At 32.5% G+C, this 21,039-nt stretch overlaps 1 protein-coding gene across 1 annotated transcript; it reads right to left on the bottom strand.

Moving 5' to 3' along the window:
• Positions 1 to 3,600: 3,600 nt before the first annotated feature.
• On the bottom strand, positions 3,601 to 4,318 carry LOC130892725 (protein YIPF7-like). Its single transcript, XM_057798292.1, has one exon. The coding sequence runs from the start codon at positions 4,298 to 4,300 to the stop codon at positions 3,623 to 3,625; it is 678 nt and encodes a 225-aa protein (XP_057654275.1). The 5' UTR covers positions 4,301 to 4,318; the 3' UTR covers positions 3,601 to 3,622.
• Between the last annotated feature and the right edge of the window lie 16,721 nt (positions 4,319 to 21,039).

Here is a 21,039-nt window from a genome sequence, read left to right as displayed (position 1 = left end):
AAAATGTTACGCACGGCTGGCAAAATGCCTTTAAAACTCCCGCTTGTACAAGTTTGTTGTTGACATTTTAGTTCAATCACTTTCGTCTCTGCTAAATTGGTTTAGACTAGGCCATACTAGTTTATTCTAGAGTGTGCGTATTTATATCAGGATTAACTAGTTTGGCCCAAGCCACTTCTATCAAAATAATGTTTGTGATTCAATTTTGACCTGACCTTTGGCATGACTGTTGAATAATATTATTCCAATGACTCTGTAAGAGTGAGAATTATTATTAATTGTTAATATTCTCTTATACCCTATTTTTAAACTATGAGGACCATTTTAGGAAACCTGAAACACTAGAAATCACTATAAAAGTTACTATATATAGCTGGAATGAAAATTTCTCATAGTTTTACTAAAGTTAAGTAGTTAAGTAGTAAAAGTAGTAGTTAAGTAGTTAAGTAGTAAAAAAAAATGGTTTTGCAAAATAATCCTTTACAAAAAATTATAGTAATTATGGTAATTATACACATTTTTCGATTTTCTAGAGCCAACCTAACCTAACCTAACCTAACCTAACCTAACCAAAAAACCAGGTGACCGCGAAAGTGTATAATTACCCTTTTGGTTAGGTTTTTTAGGTTGGTTTTTTGGTTAGGTTAGGTTAGGTTGGCTCTAGAAAATCGAAAAATTGATGGATTTTAATGATCTTGGTCTCAAAATGTTCCATTTTACGGCGGATTGTATAGAATATAGAATATAGTACTAAACTATTCACGAAAATTAATTGTTTTTCATCGATTTTATTTTAAGCTATAAAAACTGAAAAAATCATTCTTTTTGGATTTTTTTTAAATTGTTTATTAATTTATGTAGAATACAAAAAAAATATAAGAACTTTATCTGATAATGAGATAATTTTTTGTAAAGAATTATTTTGCAAAACCGTTTTTTTTTATGATTTAAAACAGTAAAACAAGGAGAAATTTTCATTTCAGCTATTTCTATATATAAATAAATCCGCCGTAAAATGGAACATTTTGAGACCAAGATCATTAAAATTCATCCATTTTTCGATTTTCTAGAGCCAAAAAATCAGGTGACCGCGAAAGTGTATAATTACCCACTATTTGTTTACAATTTATAAAATTTTCCGGCTGCGATTTGACCAATCAGGAATGTATATATAACTTAAATTCAAATCACTCCTTGTTTAAAAACGTGGTAGAATATTACATAGATTAAGTGATATAAGTGACAAACAATTTTTAAAATCGCTTAAGCATAGATCTTTCATATTCGTCCATTAAAAACAATCGATTCTTTCCTCTATATAAGATTAGTATGTATAAAGTGTTTTCCATGTATGAAGGTGTCGGTAAACCTTTAAATTGTCTATTATAGTTTAATAATTTCAGCTTCTGGATGGGGTTCGAAAGATGTTTATGTCATAAACGGATGTATTAAGCAACAAACAACGCATAATTCTTCAAATAACCATCAATTAGTAGCATATCCTTAACTTTTATGTAAGAAACGATGGAATTAAAATTAATGCATAAAAATGTAGATGCTCCACCCCGAAATCAGCTCGTCGACCAATAGAAAAGCTGTTTAAACGCGGAGATTATCAGCGAGACTCAGACGACTATTATTACAGGTTAGGATCACGTATAAATATGTATGATCTTTTGGAGAACACGCTATATTCTTCGACTTTATATACATTTATACAGGAGGATGTCGATTATAGTAGCAGAAGGTAAATTAATATTAAAAATAAAAATGAGTAAGTACGAGAAATATTAGGTAATTACACGCTTGACTTTAATCGCGTTAAGTCGCCTAAGAATACTCACATAATTTTTCCTTGGCTACAAATTAGATATACTCAATCACTTATCGATAATAAAAATTTATTCAAGTGACAAATATATAAGAATACAAAAACGAAAACAAACTTAACGATTTCCTATTATGGTTAACGAAAAATAAAAAAAATGCGTCCTTTTAGATCTTATGCCCCTCAAGAGTACGCAGTGTGTTATCCAAGTGTACGAAGTTAACCTAAGAGTACGCAATCAACCCCTTTTCGGGCACAAATCGCAAAAATAATCATACAATCCTTCATATGCGGAAAAAATTTCATGAAACTATTTTTTATAGGTTTTACACAGTCTCGGGTCTGTTTTTGGGGGTTCATATTACACTTAATTGCACGAAGGACATATTCCACTAATTTTTCTTTCTTTCATTTCCATTTTTGAGATAAATTTGCTTTTCCTACTTGGCTTTATTTTTGATTTTTGATTTTTTGTTCAAGTCTTTTATAACAGTTTATTTATTTTTTCCTACAAATTCTTATCAAGTACTGCCTCGTAGGGTGTGGTTGTTGAATCTTTCGACTTCACGCTCCTTTTACCGCTTTTTTAAGTTGCTTTTGGCAATGGACACAAACAATCAAGAATTCTGCTATGTTGATTTAAAATAAGATAAAATAACTGCCGATGTCAATAATCACTATACTTAACTATAAAATTTACAACATTCTACTTCAGATAAGAAGTGGTGATCTCCAGTTATAGTTAATTTAGATTGTGACGATGAACATTCAAAGTAGATTCATGCTTCCCACATAACGAAATATACAACTTTCTTTCACCACCGAAACTCATATATCCATATATATCCAGGATGTCTGTACTCGATTAGGATGGTTTTTAAAAGGACCATGAACTCCTACATCTAAGGGTTGTCAATTGTGAGAGCAGTGCGGTGGAAATTACAACAATATTATATTGTTAACTTCAACTTTATCAACGCCGTGAAAATATACATAAGAGTTAAGGTTATCCAGGAGGAAGAGAACGCGCTATTCAGCGGAAGAACTGAAATTTTGATTGAAAGGATCCATAAAAATGTTACCTCCGTCATCCACCCCGAGGAATTACCTGCTCCAAACGCATGTAAAAGTCCAGCACGGAGAAAAACATCCGTGTATCTTATTCTAGGAAACACGAACATCGGCGGAACTGAATTTCCAGCAGCATTTATGGCACATGCAAGGATTACATGTGTTCCTCTTGTGGCAGATGTCATCGACCACGGCAGCGATTATTGTTTTATGCTTCTGTACCGTCGTGACACCCGTTCCATCAACGTTCAATATGTGCGAAGCAGTGAATTCCTATTTTTATCTTTATCTTATCTTTAGCTCTGTTAAACCATAATTCTCTACTCAAAGATGTAGCTTCTGGTGATCGTAAAGATATTTGAAGATTTATAGTCATTAAACTTTCAAACCACTTCTTAAACTATTACATATCGTTTACAATTGGACACTTTTTCATTTTTTCTCCAACATAAGGTACTTCTTTTTACCTCTACCTCAATAATTGAAAAGACACATCGTATTGCATTTGAAGTAGTATAGTTATTGATGTTTGAACATTACCTTTAATATTTGACCACCCTATAAAAAAACATCACTATTCAAATTTCAAGATATACTTCATCAGTATTGTAAGTTTCAATTGTCTATTTTAAATTATTCATTTAACTACTTTTGCACCATCCTATGTTCATGGAAATGATTTCATGTCGTAAAGAAATTAATACTAATTTACAAAATGTTTATTCAAAATAATATTAACAAAGTAATGACACTATACGCCATAAAACAAGGGTAAGCAATAAGTGGTTGTTGATTTTTATCTCCAATTATGAGAACAAATATGCGAGAAGCTGCCAAACTGGACCAAATAACGCAAAAGCTGATCAATATTGATCCAAAAAAACTTTTTAATTCGTAAAAAATGCTTATGATCGAAAGACATACCAGCGGTATCAAGCAATATCCCAAAACGCTGGCTACAGTTCTAAAATTTATAAATCGATTGGACGGTGTCATTAAATTAAATAATAAGAACGTCATCGTACAAGAGATCATTAAAAAGCTATAAACGAAATTGAAATGTAGATTTTTATGCGAGAGAAATAATGCTGTAGCCAGAATCAGACAAAATAAAATGGGTCCTACTAAATCAGATTCGTTTATGAATTCAATAGATTGCTCGGGTAATAAATTTTTGGGATTCAAAATTTCAATTGTTCGTTTAAGGATAACTTCAGGATAAATTTCCAGTTCTTCTAGTAGAGGAAGCTCATCAGTTTGATCGGTGGTTTTGGTATTATTGTTATATGCTTGAGCATTAAAATATTCAATATTATCTCCGTTAAATTTTTCATTTATATATTCATCGTAGTATTCTGAAAATTTTTGAATTTCATCATGAACATGAACATTTTTCAACATAATCAAATTGAAAGAGTATTATTGTGTTTGACATTCTTATGACGTTATAACCTAAGATTTGTGTCAATACTTTTCCATCATTTGACGTTTTGTTGTAGCGGAGCTGAACTATTCCGCAAATCCATTCGAAAAGTGTCATGGCATCTCTAAGTGAAGTTCAATGATCTTTTTATTGCCCAATTTAATCCCTAGTTTAATCTACTTTCTGCTACAATTATGAGCGTTCTCAATTTAATTCAACCTATTAAAAACTTGTTTGCTTGTCTTCAGTCAACTTTGAAAACATTGATTTTGGAAAAGTGATAGGCACTATAACTAACTTCATCAATAATACTATTTATTTAAGGAATATACAAGAGTTGCTACTTAAGTTTATAATAAAAACAAACATATGATTTGAACGCATCAACCGCTTCTTTAGGTATAGAAAAACGTTGACCACGCTATTTATTTTTATTCTGCGTGAATAAGAAGAAATCATTGAGTGCCAAACAAGGACTGTACGGCGGATGATGCATCGAATTGATGTGATGACTGTTCAAAAACGTTTTTGTTCGAACTGATGTGTGGGAGCTTGTATTGCCGTGGTCTTCTGCGATTGATTTCCTCGATTTGTTCGAATACTGGCAAAGAAATGCTGGTGTACCATCTAGAATTGACCATTCTACGTTGCTCTGTCCAGGGTTCATACGTATAGATCCATGATTCGTCGCCTATCACGATCTCATAGACGTCTTTTGGAGCACTCCGATTCATTGATTTCGTTGTAACAATCGACACAAACCTAACCAAATTATGCGGTATCCAACGCAAACAAATCTTTTTGACAGCCAAATTTTCATGCAATATTGAATGTATGCGAATGGAACTAGTAACCAAGTACACTTCAATCTCACGGTATATCACATGACGATCCTGCAATATAATTTTACGCACAGCTTCGATGTTTTCTGGCACAACAGTCGATTTTGGACGACCTTCATCCTGTAGTGAATGTGACCAAAATTGAATTCGGAAAACCAGCTAAACACGGTAACTCAAGATGGTGTTTCATTACCAAAAATCGAAGCGAGTTCTTCTGTTGGCTTAATCTACGTCGAAAGTCATAGAAAATAATCGCACGAAAATGTTTGCGACTTAATGCTATTTTTTGACCAAGATGAATATTTTAAGTATCTCTAAACAACTCAAATAGATACTATAATATGACAACACGTTTTGAGTACGTTCAACATTAAAAATGTCGAACTTTATGGTGGCAATGTCAGATTTAATATATTCACATCAGTGTTGCCATATCTCAAAATTTAAATAGCAACACTGTGAGGGTATGCTGTGAAGCTTCTGGTTTCAGTTACATTCATTACCTGACGTTATGATGATGATGATTACTGGTTATTTCATTTGTTTTTGTACACTAGAAATTACCTATTTTCTTTTCATTTAAACAATCGTGGAATATTTGTAAAAGTTTAAAAAAATAATGGGCGCAGAAGAAGATAGGCACAAAAACGATCAGAAAGAGAAGATATGACCAGGAACAGGCTCAACAAAAGAGAGACCAGAAATAAAAAAGAGCGAGGTAATGAAGACGAAAAAAAATCTAAAATAGAGAAAATGTTGGAGTACTCAGGAAATAAGGGTTATTACACAGAATATTACTAGCAGCATGGAATATACAAACAATTCCAGCGGAGTGGAAAATAGCAATAATAGTAACCATAGATAAAAAAGTTATAACGATTGCAAAAATAATAGAAGGAAATCGCTACTTTGTCTTATATACAGGAACGCATAATTGAAGATAGATTAAGAACAGGAGGTATACAACACAGGCTGCGATCCACTAGATCCAATAAATCCCTTTAAGCCAAACAACAGAAAAAATAACAGACACAGACAAAAGGATTTATGGAGATGAATTAGAAAAAGTGGAAGAAAGTTAGTGAAAGCAAAAAGAAACCTATTTTAGAGAAGGTCGGGGATGAGTAAGTTAGTAAATTAACTAGATATTACAGATGTTGTGTACAAGCATATGTGGAACGAGAAGAAGCTTGATCTCTTTATAAAGTCAGAAACCAAAAGTTGAAAATTTAAAGAAAACACGTCAAAATACAACTTTAGCTAAAGTACAGAGGTATTTCTGTTAAATGTCTCTTGAGAAAGAAGAGTGAAGATAGAAGATGAACCACGCAGCAGAATGCCTTCAACTGCAAAACTGTTGGAAATGTCAAAAACACTTTTCTGTTCAAATCGTTGGTTAACGGTCAGAATGATCCGAAAAGAGTTTTGTCCCATACACCCCCGTTTATCAGATTTTGACTAAAAAATTAGAGAAGGAACATTGACACAGCAATTTCAATAAACGAGCTTCTGGTCAATGAAAACAATGCTGATTATCCTTAGCCTGCTTACTGACTTAAAAACAGTCCTCCTCACTTTTTCCTTTTACCTTAAATTGGAAACTCATCTGATTAGATGTTATTTTGAAACATGAGATAATATTCGAACGGATGCTACCAACCAACTGAAGACTATCCAAGTATCCAATTTACAGCACTTTTATAGGAAATGGGAGAGCTATTTACCAGCGATGCGTGCCTCCTCAAGGACTCAATTGTGAGTCTACACCAGTAGAATAAAATTCAAAAATGAGTGTCAACACTTGATTTCCACAATTCTAGTATATAATTTAATAATTAGAAATTTAACGTATGAATTAACAAATCAAATGGCTACCCTGACTGTTGATTGCATCTAATGACTTTAAGTTTCGGATTTGAACAAATAGATAATTTTGCATACTGTACACAATATACGAGGGTAATAAGGGTCAGGGATGCCGTAGTAGCACCTCAAGAAAACACAATTTTGGTCAATTTCAACACGGATCTGGATAAGTTCTGATATCTAGTGAAATAAACACCGCTACAAGATGGTTAGAGGGACAGAATGATAATTTTAAATGGGTCCCAGCATTTTTTTCCTATTGTAATTTCCAACTAATTCAAACAATCAAAATACGACTAAATTAAGTATTTTATCTGCCCTCGCGTGCTCTATCTGAAAATGAGACAACAAGGCGAAGCAAACCATCTGAAAAATATAGTCCCTCTTATATTAGAGTCTCCGTGTGGAAAGTAACAATAAAATTTAACGATGCAGTATCCCCTTTCCGAGCCAATTTGACTTCATTCAAAATCATCCACATTAGGAATGGGCACTGAGAAAAGACGAGAGGCCCATTCATAGGTTTTCGAGGGAGCGATGCAAAGTCAGTGTGAGATCGAAATATACGGGGTATCTAAATAGTTTAATTATATAGTTAAGACTGACGTAAGAAAATTATTGATATTGGTGAAGATGAAGCCTCATCATTCGAAGTCATAATTCAACTAAAAAGATGCTAATATTGATGTATTATAAAAAGATAAGTTGCATGGATTTGTGCGACTAGCCATCAATGTATTAACTTTCAAAGAGAGATGCTTTTCTATGGGTAATGGTAATGCTGAGATTGTTTCAAGTTTAGATATCATGCTAGGAACATGATATCTAAATAATAGGCTTGGATTATTATTCAATCAGTCAGGCCCTATAAACGAAATTTTATCGGTTCAAGTACAGATAATGGAGACGTTCACTTATCTGTGTCTTAGAATGAAGTTTTTCTTACCCTTTGTATCTTGAACATTAACTGATTCCCATTGTCTTAAAGTACTTTGCGATGTACCAGTTGCCAATAATCAACCTAATGATCATTTCTATCTGGGTCAGATAAGATTGTCCCCTATTACCTTTGATGGTGATCTGAAAAGGGATTTGGTAATCAGCAATCTGACTGTAGCTCATCTGTCTATTAGATTTTTTATAAAACCGTCAGTGGAGAATTGAAAATAGCGATAATGTACTTGTGGCAGCACTTTTCGCTAATCCGTCGGACCTTCAATTTCTCTGTACACCAGAATGTTCAGAGACTCCCACAAGGTTGATAAAGTTATTTGAAGTTAGCTTTTGAAGTCGCTTCATACAGTTTCGTAGTGACTTAGAGGTGATAACAATCAACCCGGATTGCTCATGAGCTTGTTAGCAATCTCAGCAGATTTACATTTGTTTGCTTCTGTATTTTTGGTTAATTATGTCTCCAGTAGAAGCATATATGGTTTATTTGAAGATTTTAGATAGGAGGCCCATCGCTACAGAAAACTGCTTCTGTTCCTAGTTGTGCTTTGTACATTTTTGTGTATCAAACTGACTCTTTTTGATTTAAACAAATCTTAACAGTCCCATCAGGGGAGATAATTGAATTTTCGTTTGGAAGGTGTAGACGTTGAAACGCCGGTCACATCATCTCCTGTTCTCTGGTGCTCTCTAGACTCTCTAGAGCTTTTGTGATTACAGCCTAAGCGTAGTTTTTTCTCGCTAATTTTTTTGGATAAAAATGTGGGTGTCTCACGTTTTGGATGGCCATCTATTGCTAGCACGGAGCTAGTTTCAAATGGCTCCATACTGCTATGGAACGATAGTCGACATGACATTTATTTTCCTTCTAAAAGCGATTAACTGCACAGCCGGTGCGCGTGATTTATAGGACAAATACCGAATTCCATTTTTTATTAGTCGCAATGAAGATGGAATCTGCAAATACATTTTTTCAATTTGAAATTTTACAAAAGATATAAGTGAAATTACTCGTAGTAAAAACTACTTTATCAACGTTTGTCAATAGAACTTATAGCCGATAATATTAATAGAATAAGATTGAACTTATTTTGTTCTCCGTTGTATTTTATCGATTTTAATTCCATGGTACTAGACCGACTAAGTAAAGGCGCCATAGGCGGGCGTCTGGTAAACTTTGTATGTAATTATGATCATTTTCGGATTCGTGGTGGCACAATGTTATAGACCACAGGTTTTTTTGTTGTTGTCTAATGACACTGCCACCCGTTATTAAACCATTCCTTCTTACCTTTTGTCTCCGAAATTACATTTCCGCACGATACCGCCACAAACGAAAAACGAGTGTTGCATTATCTTGCAACTGTCGGGTCAAGTAGTAAATTATCATCATCGAAATATAAATTATCAGAAGTAGAAATGATGTTACGATAAACAGAAATCTAATTAGAATATTTTTCTCTTTTATCCGTTTCGATTATACTACTTACTGCTACCCCTAGACTAACACAATTAGGATTTTGAAATTTTATTTCATGTTAAATGGGAGTATCATATACAAGTTTGATTAAAAAAAGTGTTTTTTGAAATAATCCCAAAGTTATTAAGTAAATGGGCCACGACAAGTATAGAGCGCGGAGTTTGCTTTTTGTATCTATTTGAGGCAGGGTCCGTATCGTCACTGTTATTAAAAATAATTGAATTAATTGAAGAATTTAAAAATTATGAGAAATTATTATTTGTGAATTGTCATTTTGAATTTGATTAGTTGACGGATTGTTGAGTTTTCAAATAGTTTATTTGGATACTATACATTTCATTACTGAATTGGGTCAGTTCATAGTTTATTGAGTTCCCAAATATAATGATAATAATCTGAATACTTGAATACTCAAGCTCCCCTTCTTTTCAACTTTTTAGGAGACACTATAAATTTAGAATACTTGATTGGGATTTAGAAACATTTTGCAGTTGAACATATATTTTTCCACAATTTTTTTATTGTTTTCAAATAAAATGGTTCAAAAAATTGTCTGCATTCAGGCTCAATATTCAATTCAGGATTAAATCTATTTCTTGGAAAAGAAATCTGTGAAAATATTGATAAAATCGATCTCTAATAAACTTATGATTGTGAAAAATTTATTATTTGAGAAAATAATTGAAATCAAAAGTGACAATCAAAGAGATACTTTGATTTTTATATATCAAAATTTCAAATATGTTGTTTGTATGAAATGAAATCGACTTTTCTACGTCTATAGTCCATTTTTATGCATGAGAAAGTAATAGAATGATGAAACATTCGTAATCCACTTCTTTGAGTAGACAGTGCAAATAATATGCAAGTCATACCTTGAGTATTTGATGATATAATTTATATATCGGGTGTACACTTAATAGCTGAAGCTAAAAAATTGCATTTTTTTACAATGTATGTTTATAAATAATAATTTTAATAGAAAAACTCACTAGTATTAGTAGAGCTACTGTTTACCAAATCCAAATTAGAATTTAAAGTCCCTACTGTGACAAAATAATTTAAGAGATGAAATAAGGTATGATGAAAAGCTGCATGAATATGCCAACCCCGAGGTGCTCCAATTCGTGGTCAATGCAGCAAATAAACACAAACGAAAGATGGGAACAACACCATCTGACTTAGTATAATGAAGAAACATGCATTACAGTGCATTTGTATCACGTTATTGAAGTGATAAACATATTAAACTAAAAAAAACCCATTGAAACATCTTTGTAGAACATTATATGTATGATAACGTCAGCTTCACATATTGGAGCCAGTGCTGGGGCTCACAGTATCCGACCATTTTGTGAATAAACGAAATAGGGTTGGCAACACCAACGTCTTTCAACGTTGGAGGTCGTGTTGGGAGTTAGAAAATCGAAGGGACTTGTCTCATCTTTTGTCGTGCTGAACACACATTGGGAGAATACTATCCCATCATTTTCTTTTATGAGGACTTCTTTAACAAAATTTAATTCAAAATATAGATGTTAGCAATCATGGCAAATTTCTTTTTCACGCTTAGCCCAATTATCTGGGCGCCAATTTGTGGAAACTCTATCACAATGTTCCACACGTGACAAAAAATGATACCCGCAATCGTTAGCGGGGGTCAATGAAAATTTATTTGGTTTCAATAGTAAGGAATTAAAATGTTGGCTTAACTTCTCTAAAAACTTGCATGTTCCATATTCAGTACAACGCGTCGAGACTTGCAGTTGCCACACCGACCGCCGTCAACTTCGCAACGCTTGTTAAGACGTGCAAATTAATACGACTCGTGATGTCTGTGCTTCCAATCTTGCATGAACTTGTTTGGCTCTCCACCAATATGAAAGCGAATACTGATTACTTGCTTTCAATCCATTAAGTACATTCTCTCATTAAGTGAGTTTTTGTACATTCCAAAAAAGTAAAGTTGGATGGAGTTACCTTTGTTTTTCTAATCACAAACTTCTTTTTAATCACCCACAGCCAAGGGCGTCGCCAATGGGGGGCAGGGGGGGCAGTTTACAGATCAAAAGTTATAAGTCCGTGCGAGCAATTGACTTCCTTACCTATTATAACATATTTTTATCTTCCATAATATTGCCCTATTACCCCCTCTAAGTCATGAGCTGGCGACGCCCTTGCCCACAGCACTATCAATTAAAATTTAATTGAAAATTTCTTTTGTTGATTTTATTATCAAATAGTTAACTCTATCAAACAATCAATTATAACCTTTTCTTTTTAGAAAACAGTTAATTCTTCACTTTTTTTGACATTGAAAATTTTGAAAGTGGTCTATGGAATAAAAAAGTTTTAGAACCATTGATCTAAACTATACTACCTTACAAAAAGGTATTATTGATTCCGTCAAACACACTTCATGAACTTAATAATATACTTAAAGGTAAGTTTTGATTTCGCAACTTCAAATGCCTATAAATAACTCAGAGGGATCGTGTGATCGTATCGTATTTTTCGCACCAAGTCCCGGAACACCCTGTAGGACTTAAAACTGAAATTCTCGAAGAACGACGTCGACCATTTGACACGTGACATTTTTATTCCTATGATAAATCTAATCACAGGTATTCTGTGAGAACTTTGCAATTTCGAACACGCAAAAAATTGAGGAAGGACGAAATTATAATAATTTTGGTAACACTCATGTACTGAATACCACATGGTCAACGGCAGTCTTTTTATGAGACATGAAATGAAATTGTCAGTAATTTTGATACCATCCACTACGTGGGCGTATATTGTTTGTACTTTTCTTATTCTAAAAATTGTAGTTCGAAATATATAACAAGTAATTATATTTTAGAAGTAACGATCTCTATTCAATGAATAACAGATGTTGATTACAAATAAACACATTGCTAGTAAATAATTAAATAAGATATTTTGAAAAATGAAGTAATCAAACAATGATAATAATTATTAGCGTTTTAAAAAATACGCTGTGGAGCTTGGCTCTATTTTTTGACTACTATACGACCATGCCCTTTTTGAGTTATCAAACCGTTAATCTTACTCAGCAACTTGACGAATCTTATCAAAGAATTGATAACAGATCAGTATTTGGTATTGCAAAAAATTGTCTGTGTAGATACAGAAATAATAGCTTTGTTCGCGGTATAAATTCTGTACGTGTTGTCATCAGATTCATATGCAGTTTGAATTTAATAAAGCGAAAATATTGTATTTGTGAAATATAGATTTCTAATTACGAACAGTTTCTGAATACGTTTATTGTATCCTCGGACCTGGGTAAGGATTCTAGATTCGACGAATGAGATTCATCCTTTTCGTCATTTTTTTGATAATAGTCCAGGCTACCAAGGTAAAAATTAGGCATTAGCTCCCATGAACCTGCATGGCTTTTCATGAAAATTTATTACTTATTACTCTTAGAAGTGAAAACTACCCATTAATGCAAAAAATCAATAAAATAATAAGTACAAGTTTAATGAGTAGAAAAATACTTTTAAGTTTTGAATCAAAGTTGTTTAGTGCTTCAATATAGTATTTATAATTTTTCAACCCTGCTTGATGTATTTCATTCCCTGGTTAATATAAAATTAAAAAAATATTATTTAATTACTTTGTGGTAGCATACCTCATTCCTTATTTCGAAAAAAAAAATGGAAAAAAAAATATTTACAGACGTATTTACTCTTTCTGATGATTTATTTACTTTAAATATATTTTGTATTCATATTTTGTAGTCATAATTTTCAAACCCTATGAATCAACCCCTATTTTGGGAAAAAATTATGAAAAATATTTACAATTTTTTTTATATATTTATTACAAATTAACGTTTTTTATCTCTTTTAACTTGAATATTATGTATTTCAAATTTTCAACCCCTATAAATTATCCCTTATGACAAAAAAATAAGAAAATTATTTACAAGATTTGTACAATGTTATACTTATAAGTCCCTTAAAAAGTATGTGTTATGGGGAAAAAATTTAATTACACTGGAAATTTTTTACAATGAAAAGGATTGTATTTAGTTTTTTGACCATATCTCCGTTATTTTACAAGCAAATTAGTCGCTCAAAACGTAGATTTACATGTAATTTTATAACTTATAAGTTTATAAACGTTTTTAATTTCTGTTGACTCCAAAGGTTGTTGACCCCTGCATTAGTGAAGCAAGTGAAAATTACATGAAAGCAGCTGTTATAAATAAAGTGAAGTGTGCTGGTTTGAAAATTTTACTTCACTTGCGTAGTTTAGAAATATACAGTATTTAAAATCTCAACTACTTACATAGTCATGAATAAATTGGTGATAATAACTTTAAAAATTCCTCAAAAAACGTTGATAGTGACATTGAGAGCGCATTTCTATTGAACAATTATGTCTGCGTCAAAATATAACATTAACTAATTTTTTTAAAAATAGTGCAGACGTTATTGTTTATTACCATCCATACATTATATATTTTATGAATAATTTTCAAATAGATTCCTATATCAATAGTTTTGTTGTTATAAGTTATGCGACTCTCCAGCCACTTTGATTTGCTTCATTTAACGACCTCTTTCAATACATTGAGATGGTTGTCCTTGTGTTTTCCATATTTACCCAAAAACGGGAAAAAAAGTTTTCATATGATTTTTATTTTTAAATGAAATGAAATTTTCAAATATGACATTAAAAACAAGACAGAAACTAATAACTGTTTCGTTAAACCGGCCTCGTAATTTCAACACGAGTTTGTAAATTTACGTTTGTATCCACATTTGTTGATGTTCATAATAAAGCAAAGAAAATGTTCGTTAAAGCTTTATTTCTATCATCTTCTTCTATTGTGCTACAGCATGCTGCAGGCTTGACCTCCTCTGCGTTTCTTCAGAAGACTAATTGCGTTTCCTGCGACTTCTTCTTGTCACCTATTCCGAGGTCTTCCAATTGGCCTACGCCCATCAAAATTGGATTAGAATATTGCTATTGTAGAATGATTTTTATATTGGAGTGTTTTCTTCTTGACAATATTTTGAAGATAAAATCATAGACAAAGATATGATCGCACAAAGTACCAAGCTGGTGGCTACGGCGCTTATTGGAGTATTGTGGATAACTTGTTAGTATGTGGTTAACTGTTAGTGGTATTTTGCATTTGGGAGGATCAGAAGCAGCCATTAAATGTCCGTGAGTCAGTCGAGTATGTCCGATGCGTAGTCTGCATACAACAACTGAGTCTCTACGTGGGGAGATAGGTTTCTGAAGTCGATTAACTGTTGAATTTCATGTAGCTTAGTTCTGCAGCTTGCCCAGTGGTTTGCCCATCGGTTGCAAATAAATCGTCTTATGATTTCATTGTGAATTTGTATCGAGTCGCTGTGGAGGTTAGCCGTCAAACCTACTTTTGCAGCGCGATCTGCAAGTTCATTCCCATGTATGCCAGTATGAGACTGTACCCAGATCAAAGTAATGGTAACACCAGAGCTTTCAAGACGGTCAATGGATATTTTGATGTGAGCTTGGAGGATCACATATAATTCTCCTTTGTAGATGCTAGCCAAAGATGGTAGACGATATCATTTGATTATTTGATGTGAATGGGCTATGGAACATCCTACGCCGACCCCAGATTTAGATGCATCAGTACACAGAATATTATTATAGTGAGTGGAATTGATAATATTTTCAAATCTTTGTTTCAGTATACCGCTGTGTGTTTCATGTTTAGGAAATAAGTTAATAGATGTATTAAATTTTAGTTGTTGCCTTTTACAAGGATGGGATAGGAATGGGGGCTGTTTTAGATAGGTTGATATTGATTTTGGATATGAGTGATGATAGGATTGCTGAACGTGATTGGAGTTTAAAGACCAAATTATTACGATCAGATTAACGATTCATTAGAAAAAAAAAATAGATTATCAGGTTGTGCTAAAACTTTTGTACAGTATGAGATATGAGAAGTAGTAGTCGTCCCAAGCATAGAGGAATTTCATTAGATTCACGATAGAATATTTTAGACGGGCTGGATTTAAAAGCTCAAAGGCAAATTCTTAGAGCTGTATTGTGAACAAAATGACGAGTTTGTAAATCAGATTTGCTTGCTGACATGTAACTAAATCTTCCATAATCTAATTTGGAACGAACGAGAGATTTGTAGACCTGTAGCAGCTCCCCATTGAAGGTGAGCCAAAGTTTTTAATATGTTTGTCCGTACTGCACAATTCTTTTTTGTTTCATTGATATGATCCTTTAAGATTAAGTTACAATCAACGATATGACCCAAAATTTTTATAGAGTTATACACTGGAAGATATTCATTGTTCAACTGTGTTCGAGAAAGTATGTTAGATGTGTAGTTTAGCAAAATAGTTGATTTTTTTAAAGCAGTCCAATAACTCTAAGACTATTATTAATACTGTAACCCGCTATTAGTAACATTAAATAAAAATACGTTTCCCTTTTTAATGTATTCCAAAAACTATTGAAATTTAAAAAAAAATAATGATAGAAAAAAAATGTTAAACACCCACCAGCTTATTTTATAGGAAATTCAGAGTTTCGCTTAGTAATTTAGTTTCGAAATTTTCGGCTTGCAAAACATCGATTTAATGTAGAAAAATTTCTAAAATATGACAATTATGTTCTATCGAAAAATTTAAAATGGCACTTATAATTCTATGGTCCGATTTGATCACCTCTAAACATAAGCTTCTATTAATTGAGAGTGGTACTTGATATCAAACATTGGCCTGACTTTGTAATCGATTTTGCAAAATTATGGTAATTTTTGAAATAATCGTGAGCTTGCTTCGAATTTTTCATACAATAGTGAAAAGCCAGAGACGGATTAGCAAATCTGGTGAAGTTTCGGAAACAAAACAAAGTAGACATAAATTATAATAACAAGACAAGGAACTATTCTTATTCACAGTTGGTCTTCAATATATAATAAAGAAATTAATAGGGAATACAACGAGATAGAATTTAAATTTACCCGTGACTTAGCGAAGTCTTCTTGATCTATCAGCCTTATCGTCTTTTCTACTGAAACTATTAGAGATGTTAGTCAACGAATACCTCAGAGACAATGCATTAGTGCAAAAACCAATTCATGTTACAACACGCATACCATTCGGCTAAACCCTTCGAGACGGCTCTCCATGACCTAGTAGGTACATTACATTGACAGAACAAGTCGCTATGATTCATTTAATGATGAAAAATAGAAAGTTAACTAATGAACGGTAGCGTAGAGGCTTGAGTGAAAAGAGATTAGCCTCGTAGCGAAATAAACAAAGACAAATAAGATACAAAAAACTCTTAATAGAGTCCAAAGACTAAGATGGCGCTATCTACCTAAAAGAGGTAATTTTCTATGAGAGTCCTCTCGAGTTTTTTAAGTGAAATGCGGGATATTAATGTCACACTAGATTCGGAAATCAATTGCAACTTTTTATGCTTGCATTTTGGTCACACAAAGTACTTACGCATCATCCTTATGGTAGACCGTCTTGAAACGGAGAATAAATGTCAAACACTTGATAATTAATAGAGGGCAACTACCCTTTGGGACCTGTACCCTTCTGTGGTATCAGCTACAGAATAATAGACAAAAGACACTCCTGAGAAACTATAACCAGAGAATATCTGCTCAATATGTCAACCTAAGTAAGAATAATCTATGAATACTAACAGGCGTCCTATCGGAGCCCTATCGCCTCCATAGCACTACACCTGGGAGCCTATGAAGGAGCAGATCTTTGGCAGCTACAGCCACACCACTTTCTAAACAGAGTGGGATCAACATATCAGCCGTAAACACTGGGCTCTCCAATATCGCAGCAAAAAAGAGAGACTCAATATGTGGTTTGGGTCGCAGTGTATATGATACCCCAATACATTCATACATACATGAAACTACCCTTCCCCTACTAGCAATGGAAGCGTCCTAAATGTAACGGCCCTGATTCTTTATGCAGAAAAGTGTAAACACAACTACCTTAGAGAATAGTGGATTATGTACTTGCGGAAAGGTTCTAATCTTAGTGCATTGCCGTCGCACCAATTTCTACAGTTTCAAAACCCAATTTTAAGGTTTCTTCCCTGATGGGTGAAGCTGGTAAAATAAATATACTAATTTCATAAACCCAAAAGGAACCGTTTATTAAACAGATTACTCAAAGTCATATCTGGGAGCAGGTGTAGCTTTTCTGCTTTGAATACCACCAAAGCAAAGCTTTGGATTGAGAGGTATTACTGTACAATGCTTGACTAGTATGTGAAGTTTGAATTCTATACTAGTACCAATGATGCTTAAAAGAATTCTGAGCAACGTGTTGGTAATCGAGAAGTAGAATTACAAGATATCTTTTCTGAACAGGTGACAGCACTTTCTCATTTTCTCTGTCACCAGAATGTTCAGGAATTTGCAGAAGATTCACGTAGTTGTTCATTTACAGCTTTTGAAACTGCTCGATACAATTGTGTACCACTTTAAAGGTGATAAAAACCAATCTGTGATTTTGATCGGTGAAATGTCCAGCGCATAATTTTCAAAGGATAGTCAACTCAATTATAATCAATCTAAATATTCTATTCTAATAAAGAATTCAATAAGTTGAAAATGGAGTTACGAAATTGCTTATATTCATTTAATACATTAAAAACCTCTTTTCAATAAACAAAACAAACAAAACTAAATTATATGTTTTTCGTTTTATCAATAAAAAATGTTAATATGCATAAAAATAATCATATGACCCAAAATCCATAATGGTGGAACCTTTCGAATTTCAGTAATTTCCACACATAATTTTGTATTCCCACAACGCGAAACCCCAATTTTAAGGGCTCCGCCATAGCAATTTTGCTAGAATTCTCATTATAAAACGTGACAGAACTCAACATGGCCCTATTATATCTTGTATATTAAAATTATATCATTATGCATAATCAAATTATTAATTTAAATATTCAAGTTTTTTTAACCAATCCGCTCGGTCATAAACATCCAGGGCAGGATTTGAATTCACCTCATCATGCTAATCAAACAAGAGTAATACTAGTTAGATTTTTTTTTGCAAATTTGAGTCTATTTTTTTTAATCAACAAATTTGTCAATACCTGATATTTACAGGAAATCGGGGAACTTTTTGATGAAATATGAGGATGTATTGATATCTAGTTAGCCTAGACCAATTCCATGCAAAATATTGCGTTACCATAGCAACGAACAATAACTTATTAAAAGTGTAAGTGTAAAGTTTGACGTCAAAAAAGTAAACGAGAATTAAGCAATAAATTAAAAGAAAAAAGATGTCCACCGAAATTGGGATTTTGTTATGGATTATTGAGCGACAAAATTCTTATATAAAATCATGGTAATTCAATCTCTATTCTCTCCACTTTTTCTATAAATATTACTTTGAAATGACTATCGTCATCTTTAAGGGATATTATGAATTTAAACTGAAATGAATATTTGATTCAAAAATTCTATAAAATTCTGTCTCATACGAAACTAATCTTTTATTGAATTATTATGTGATTAAAAGCTAAATTTCGAGTAAATTGGATAATTAAAAGATTCCATCTAAACAGTGTAGGTAAAAAAAATGAGGGTGAAAATCAATGTCGTTATATAAACTTGGATGTCTTATTGATACTCTCATAGAATAAATCTTTGGTTAGGTTAGGTAAATGTGGAGGAGCTAAAAGCACGACACGAGTGAAGATTTATTTGGCACAAAGTTATTCGAAATAAATGTGGTCATTTCTCACATGAAATTATTAAATTGTATTGATTTTTTGCTTTTTACTGTTTTGTAATGAATATTTGGCTTGTATTATCCATGTAACAAATCGGATAAGGAGCAACGACAAGTCGTAGCACTTCAAAAATAATATTAACTCTATTTCATTCTACTGACTCGCTCTGCATGTAATTCAATATGATTATTTTGAATAAAATGTCACATATCATTATAATAAATAATATGCGTCTATCTATTCCTCGTTTTTCGGAACAAATGTGTATAATTTCCCACAACTATCTTTTTAAAATTACCTTTTCTCAAGCTTCTGTCAATCATCTATGAATATTACAGAAGCTTTATAAACGTGTTTCGTTTCAAAAATTCAAAACTCACAAAAAACTAATCGAGTTTTAACGGAAACCGCTTAAAAATAAAAAGTACACCGGTTGTTGTCAATAGAAATACAAGGATGGTAAAGAAGGAAATTGCGTTTATGATAAATATTAAATAAAACAGTTTATGGGTTGATTGACTTGCGTGATTGGGCGATTTAATCTTACGGCACTCGAAGATTATTAACAATTTAAGACTTCTTTTTAACATTAAGCAACTTTCGGCATTTTCACTTTCTGGTAAATACAATTGAAAAATTATTAAAACAAAATAATTTGATATGATTTTTATGAAACGTTCACCTGAAATAGATATTTATTATAAAAGTTTTATAAGACAAAAAAGACGAGTGCGACGTAATTGTCTTATAAATTGAAAGTTTTTTTTTCTATTTTGCTCCTATTTTCTATTTTAAATTAAAAAGTTGTTTGAATATTTTATTAGGAAAATTGTAATAACCATTATTGAGTGGTACCACTGAAAAACATATTAGATGAACAATTGAAAGCACTAAATTTTCATTTGTTGAAAAGTCAAATATAAAATAATACAGAATACAAGAAAATGACTGAAGAACGAGGGGGTGAATTCAAGGGCACACCTCCAGAATTACGTAAAATGGTGAAAGAGGCCACAAATCGCGAAAAATACTACCAGAGATTTAGATTAGGGCGCAACGCTTACAATGAGCACACAACAACCAAAAATAATAAGCTTGCTTACTTCGGAATTCCATGTTACTCAATTGGCAAATGCAGGCGGTGACTTGGTTATAATAAAACGAAAGGGGGGCTGGAAATCTGTTGCGGACGCCTACATTGATCATTCTAGAAAGAAATTAAAAGGTCTCAAATGTTTTCATCAAAGTAATCTTAACCACCAATTCCCATGCATCCACGGGGATTCCTTATCATGTCTCTGGATCGTCATAAAGATATCGGACATACCTCGAATTTTATAACAAAAAAATACGATTGGGTTTTTTATGATAAGAGCAGATCAATCAATCAATAAGAATCAATCTATACTATACAATGTTAAAAGATGTTGTAATTTCCTTCGTTAAACATTTTTATATAGAGCTGATTGTTGCTCTAATAAATAATACACTTGAAATGATTTTTCATCAAAATGAATAGTTGACGTACAGATATTTTTTCTTATATGAATATTATTGAAGAAGATTCTCCAAATCGGCTCTTGACGTGAATTTGATATTCGCTTCTACTATGTTCAGTATCACTTTCTTATCCATATACCTTAACCTACATATTTTATTCATGAAAAATCCATATCTGTTTATCAGTTTGATTATACGTAACCTAAATTATAAGAAAATTGCAAAATTCTACATTTATATCAGGTGGTAAGGTTTGTATATCTATATTGCGAGATAAATACGAAAACTC

Source organism: Diorhabda carinulata, chromosome 4, assembly GCF_026250575.1.
Source record: "Diorhabda carinulata isolate Delta chromosome 4, icDioCari1.1, whole genome shotgun sequence".
Lineage (NCBI taxonomy): Eukaryota > Metazoa > Arthropoda > Insecta > Coleoptera > Chrysomelidae > Diorhabda > Diorhabda carinulata.
Note: the sequence above shows the minus strand (reverse complement) of the source record. Positions and strands in the feature narration are given on the sequence as shown.

Coding starts and splice junctions, on each gene's coding strand:
- LOC130892725 (XM_057798292.1), bottom strand. CDS start 4,300: ATGTTGAAAAATGTTCATGTTCATGATGAAATTCAAAAATTTTCAGAA.